Source organism: Astyanax mexicanus, chromosome 11 (genome assembly GCF_023375975.1).
Source record: "Astyanax mexicanus isolate ESR-SI-001 chromosome 11, AstMex3_surface, whole genome shotgun sequence".
NCBI lineage: Eukaryota > Metazoa > Chordata > Actinopteri > Characiformes > Acestrorhamphidae > Astyanax > Astyanax mexicanus.
In genome coordinates, this window is record NC_064418.1 from 38,131,746 (window position 1) to 38,137,951 (window position 6,206).

Consider the following 6,206-nt stretch of genomic DNA (forward strand, 5'->3'; position numbering starts at 1 on the left):
TTAATAATTATTTTGTAACCAAGTAAAGTTTTATACCACTCCTTTATAAAAGAACAACACATCTAAGATTTATTTATTTTTGCAGTTATTAAAGGCATGTGAAAACTTTATGTATTTTCCAGATTGCAAATGTAAATTTACTTTTACCTGGCTCAAAATATTAATATTACTGAAGAACTGTTCCAAAGCTGGCATGTCAAATAGAAGTCACAACATTGTCACAATCTATTTTTTTGTGTGCCCACTAGGTGTGTAACGGTACAGAAAATTCACGGTTTGGTTTACACCTTGGTATAAGGTGGGGCATACTGTATAGCCGCACCTTTATTAACTTCATAACAACAACAAAAAAAACTTCATTATAACTGTTTTGTTTTTTGGGACGGAATGTTGTAAGGGGGTTTGAGCACATTTATTAAACAAACAATGAGCATGATTGTAGTGCTTTATTAAGAACAAAAGCACCATCATTAATTTAACTGCCCTAACTACAGACATTTTTTTTTACCTAAACATATTGAGAGATAGATAGAGAGAGAGAGAGAGAGAGAGAGAGAGAGAGCACCATATTCTATCATACATAAAATACCATATTCTATCATACATCTTGTTTTATTTACCAATAACAGAAAATCACTGGAAATTTTGGCGTTTGTCAAAAAATAATCTTATGTCCAAGAGGCTGTGTTTCCTTACGATGAGGCTGTAAAAGTGCAACCATTCTTAAAGTAGAACTTTTGTGAAAATTGGGTGATTGTATATGCTGTGAAATAAAATAAAATAAAATAAAATTACTTTTTACCAAAAATTGTCACAAGCAGCTTCACAGAGAAAAACAGGTCCATGCCTCTTATGAGCAGCACCACAGAGATGCCAATTATTGTGGTGACAACGGTGGCAAGGAAAAACTCCCTTACATTAGGAGGAAGAAACCCTAGAAGGAATCAAGACAATTTTTAATACTACTACTACTACTACTACTACTACTAATAATAATAATAATAATAATAATTATTATTATTATTATTATTACTAGTGTGGGCTGCTGAGCAATGTAATTTCAATGAAATGTAAACAGAACTACACACAGTGTAATTTTCCAGTAGAAGGTCCACAGTATTTAATCTATGTTATCGTATGGCAGCAGTAGCAGTGATAAATGATACTCGTGCTGTATTGTGTACCTTATGGTCTACCTGATTGTTGTGTCACCTCAGCCTATAGTATGTATGTGTTTCAAAGGTCATCGTGCTCTTCCTGAACAGGTAGGCGTACCGTGCTTTACATAAGCAGTAAACACACTGCAGAGCTCACACACCTGTTCTATTAAAGAAACGATCTGTGCTGTACTGAGCGACTGACTGGTGAGTAAATCAGGTTTGTACAAAACCTTGTATCTCAGTTTTTGACATTTAGGCATAATGTGAATCTGGCAGATGTTCTTTATATTGAATCAGCATTTAATGATGAAGACCAATAGAAATGCTCCAAAATAATTTATGAGTTACCTTTATTTATTTTTTTTCTTCTCTATTTTTGCCTGTAATGTTCAAATCTTTGACTTATAATTTTTTGACTGTGTTAATTTCATATATTATTAATTCATATTAACTCATATTTGTGCAATATTATTATCTTGTGTTAACTCATTACTAGGGGTTTGACGATATTTCTCGTCAAGCTTAAACCTGTCTCGCGGGAAGAAAAAAAAACAGTTTAATATGGACTTTTTAAGAGGGATCTGGCAACACAGTAGCAATGGCGGTGACGAGCGCGGCAGCTGAGCAGTGAGAACAGCAAAAGAGGAAGATGCTCTCTCTACTTTCTTTAAGTCGTTTCGGCTTCTCAGTGGAAACAATAAACGGTAACAGAGTGACCGACAAGATACAAACCATATATGTAAGGACTGTAAAAAAAAAAACCTGCCGGTCACCGCGGCTTACTAAAAACACTGTCCCAAGTGAGCGTGTCTTTTCAACTGCAGGAGACATAGTTAGTGCCCAAAGGTCTCAGCTGCATCCAGAAAATAAAAACAAGCTAGTTTTCTTGAAAAAGAACACGACTGTATCATAGGCAGTTATAATACTCCCTTAGCTCTGCACTGTATTTGTGCATCTCTGTTCGCACACAAGCATAGTCTTAATATGACTGGTTATGATTATACATAGTTAAGTCACTTGAGACTCAGAAGAAAACAAAAACCAAAACTTTAGGTTTAATATGATTGGTTGTGGTTTGCACTTAATGTTTGCACTATATAGGACCTAGAAAAGGATAGACTCAATTTGTGAGATAAAAAAATAGAATTTGTCAAATAAAACTTTATCTATAAGCCATTTTTGAAATTTCCTTTTTAAAATAATATTTTAAAATCTTGTCTCCTTCTCAAAAACCCAGTACTGTGTCTCGTCTCGTCTCATAAGATGAGTGTCTCGTCACACCCCTACTCATTGCTGATTACCAGTAAATACAATTATTAATTATACTGATTAATTGATTACCTTACTAATTAGGTTGTACTTACTGATTAAATTGTATTTACTGTTTACTTTGTATTTACTGATTAAATTGTATTTACTGACTACCACATGAAATACATACTAGTGAACATTTTCATTCCAATCTTACAGTTTTTTTTAATTCATTTTTTAATTTTATTTCTTTTATTTTTGTTTCATTTTGTTTTTATTTTGCTTCCTGATGCTTTTATTCTGTCCTTTGTACTACTAGAATATTGTTAATGTACCTGTGGTGGGGATAATAAAGTATTGTTTTATGTTATATTTACCATATTCTAAAATAGCATAACGTAACATAAACTCTGACTGTTCATAAATCTAATTATTCCTTTTTATATTATAGTTAACTTCCAGTCATGAGTGCACCCCAAGCTGTATCCAAAGATGCCAAAGTTGTGGTGGTGGGGGCAGGATTTGCAGGTTTGTCTGCAGTGTCCACCCTGGTTCAGGCAGGATTTCAACAAGTCAAGGTCCTGGAGGCTAACGGGCGAGTTGGGGGCAGAGTTTGTACGACCAAACCGTTCACGAGGAATATTATTGAGCTTGGTGCCAACTGGATCCACGGTCAGAAAGGAAACCCCCTCTTTCAACTAGCAAAGAAGAACAACCTACTATCTGAGGAAGCTGATGAAGATGACTTGGATGATTATTTCTTTAAGGAGGGTGGGAAGCAGCTCAGTGATAAGCTTGGTGAGAAGGTCACTGCTCTGTTTGAAAAACTCATCTCTAAGGCCTCAGATTCAAAGATAGACCGCAAGTACAGAAGCCTGAGCTTGGGTGATTACCTTGATGCTGCGTTTGCAGAATCTAGTTTAGCATCTTCAGGAGATGGACCAAGAATTTTTGAGTGGTGCAAAAGAAATGAATGCACGAACGAGGCAGCTTCATCCCTGTTCGAAGTGTCTGCATATCAACTTAGTGAATATATTGAACTGGATGGAGAGTTCTATAATTGCCTGGGTCCTGGTGGTTATCAAGCCTTATTAGATTATCTGATGAAAGATCTGCCCTCAGGAATCATCCTGAACAATAAAGCAGTGAAGAGCATCCAGTGGGACCTGAAGCCACAAGGAGGGTCGAATCATCCTGTGAAGCTGATCTGTGAAGACGATGAGATATTTGAAGCTGACCATGTGATTGTGACTGTATCTCTGGGAGTTCTGAAGCAAAAGGCAGCAACCATGTTTGAACCTTCCTTGCCACAATCCAAGCTGACTGCTATTGAGCAGCTCGGCTTTGGTACAGTGAACAAGATCTTCCTCTGTTTTGATGAGAGGTTTTGGCCTGAAGACTGTGAGGGAATCCAGCTTGTGTGGAACGAGGGTCCTGAAGATAAGTCTGTGTACACTTCTCATTCTGAAGGAGAGGCTTGGAAAGAGACGTGGTATAAGAAGATCTGTGGCTTTGATTCTGTGGCCCGTCACCCCACAGTGCTCTGCGGCTGGATCGCAGGCAGAGAAGCTCTTCATATGGAGACGCTTCAGGACAGTGAAGTTAAAGATACCTGTTTGAGGTAGGATATGCAATCATGTTTTACAAATTGATGTCTGTAAGAGGATTTGTTTTGACATTGCTGACAGATATAGCTTTTATTTTCAAAGATTGCTCAGGTCCTTCACTGGCTGGTCCGTTCCTGATGTGTCCAAAGTGCTGATCTCCAGATGGGGTCATGACAGCCGTGTCCTTGGCTCCTACTCATCTGTTCCCAAGGGAGTAAATGGTTTTGAAAAACAAAAGGAACTTGGAGAACCTCTTCCTCTACAGAGAAAAGCCTCAGACAGCAAGGTACCACTGTATTTTTTTTAGTATCACTTTAAAATATGGGTAGCAGTATTTGGTCTGGTTAAAACTAACTTGTTTGTACCTTCAGTGTGATTCCATTGAGCATGTGTGAAATCGCACTCTTAATCACAGAGTTCTATAACTGCTTGGTTCCTGGTGGTTATCAAGCCTTATTAGAGGTTCTGATGAAAGATCTGCCCTCAGAAATCAACTGATTCAGATCATAGAATAGAACTACAGGTGTGAAAAGGCCTCCTTTATAAAAGTCTTTATAAAGGTTTAAAAAGGCATTTATTATTGGTTATTAATTGGCTGTTTTTCTTTCTTCTTTTAAATCAGCAAGCATAATGCTGTGTATCCTGACATACTAAATGACTAAACTTGCTTTATTATTTTATTTTATTTATATGTTAATTCACTGAGGGAAAAAGACAAAATAAGACGCTGTTATTTGTAAATACATGTACAGGAAAAACTTAATGTAAATCTAGAGTAAATGATCTTTGTTCTTATGGGCTCATGGCTTTGCTCTGCTGTTCTCCCGAGTTTGGGTCCAAAAGCATGTGACAGTCTTTTTTAGAAACATCTGCAAACTAATTCCAGATGTGTTAGATTATGGTTGGAATCTGTACAGGAATGTTAATCTCCAGGGTTAGGGTTAGGAACTTGCTTGTACATTTTAACGTTTTCTATCTGCTTATTTTTTTGAATGATTTTGCTGTGTTTGAATAGGAATCTGTGGTTATTATGTTAGTATATAAATACAAATATATAAAACCACTATAACATGCTCTCAAGCTAACTGATTCTTTTTTATGTAAAGCCTCTGCAGGTGCTGTTTGCAGGGGAAGCCACTCATGAGAATTTCTATGCAACCACCCATGGGGCCTACCTCTCAGGGATCAGAGAAGCACAGAGACTCATAAACCACTACTCTACTAAGAAAAAATGAGGGAAAAAAATAAATAAATTGCAGAAGCATATTTTTTATGAAACAATATTTAGATGCATGTTTTACTAATTGTCATCAAAGTGTTTGTATTTCTCTGAGATTGTGAGGTAAAAATGATGTACAACTATTTTAAAGTGATTAATTTCATTTAAAACAAAACCAAAGATAATCAATATATAGAAAAAAATAATTGCATGTAATGAAAGTAGAACGTTTTATCTATGTTGTATCGGCTGTGTATATTTTCTTAAGCTGCAGAATCCTTTTAATAAAGAAAATAATCCAGCGGAATGCTTTCATTGGACAGTAGAGAGAGTTATTTCAACAAAACGTTATTTTTTTACTATACAGAAGTAAACAATGAATGTTTAGTTGTCCCAATATTTTTGTCCAAATAGTGTCTTTATAGCTAATTTTGTCTTCAACTAATCATATCCAGCATAATCTCTTCAGCAACTACACCTCACCCTCACAAGCAATTCACACAAGCAATGACTCTAACATATGATTATTTTCTTACCTCTACCAGCCTGCATAGTTTAAACTGAACTGTATACATTTACCCAAAAAAAAAGAATATTAGAGTCATGTTAGGTTGGGATTCTAACTAATCTAAAAGATTTCAATTTTCAGGGTGGGCACCTGCTTATAATCTACAATATGGTTTAACAAAGCATATATTATACATGCACAGGAATGAAGCCTTCTGTAAGACTTAGTTAGGTGATAACTTAAAGCTACATTATGTTTTTTTTTTGTTTTTTTTTCCAAAGGCAGCTTTACAGAATTTTAGTTGGGAGATTAGCACATCCATTAGCAGTACCCAAGGTAACTAAAAGTCAAATTGAACTCTTTTTTTTCTCCTTTTAGGGTAATGTCTTGGTGAAGGCAGTTTAAGTGGTTTATATATCTTTAAAATGCCACTTCTCACATTATCATGCTTTCAGATCCTA

At 35.8% G+C, this 6,206-nt stretch overlaps 1 protein-coding gene across 3 annotated transcripts; it reads left to right on the forward strand.

Annotated features, from left to right (window-relative positions):
- Positions 1 to 1,119: 1,119 nt before the first annotated feature.
- On the forward strand, positions 1,120 to 5,548 carry LOC103027446 (spermine oxidase). Of its 3 annotated transcripts, none has more exons than XM_007259988.4 (4): positions 1,120 to 1,377; positions 2,863 to 4,032; positions 4,121 to 4,304; positions 5,125 to 5,548. In XM_007259988.4, the coding sequence occupies exons 2-4, from the start codon at positions 2,876 to 2,878 to the stop codon at positions 5,251 to 5,253; spliced, it is 1,470 nt and encodes a 489-aa protein (XP_007260050.3). In that variant the 5' UTR covers positions 1,120 to 1,377; positions 2,863 to 2,875; the 3' UTR covers positions 5,254 to 5,548. The 3 variants fall into 3 exon arrangements, with proteins under 3 accessions (XP_007260050.3, XP_007260049.3, XP_007260051.3); XM_007259987.4 differs by having other exon boundaries at positions 1,121 to 1,364; XM_007259989.4 differs by lacking the exon at positions 1,120 to 1,377 and adding an exon at positions 1,605 to 1,864.
- The last annotated feature ends 658 nt before the right edge of the window (positions 5,549 to 6,206 follow it).

Bases quoted from the DNA above. Each gene is read 5' to 3' on its own strand.
- LOC103027446 (XM_007259988.4), top strand. From the start codon at position 2,876: ATGAGTGCACCCCAAGCTGTATCCAAAGATGCCAAAGTTGTGGTGGTG. The intron at 4,033-4,120 runs GTAGGATATGCA...TTATTTTCAAAG, and splicing joins GTTAAAGATACCTGTTTGAG to ATTGCTCAGGTCCTTCACTG. The intron at 4,305-5,124 runs GTACCACTGTAT...TTTTATGTAAAG, and splicing joins GAAAAGCCTCAGACAGCAAG to CCTCTGCAGGTGCTGTTTGC.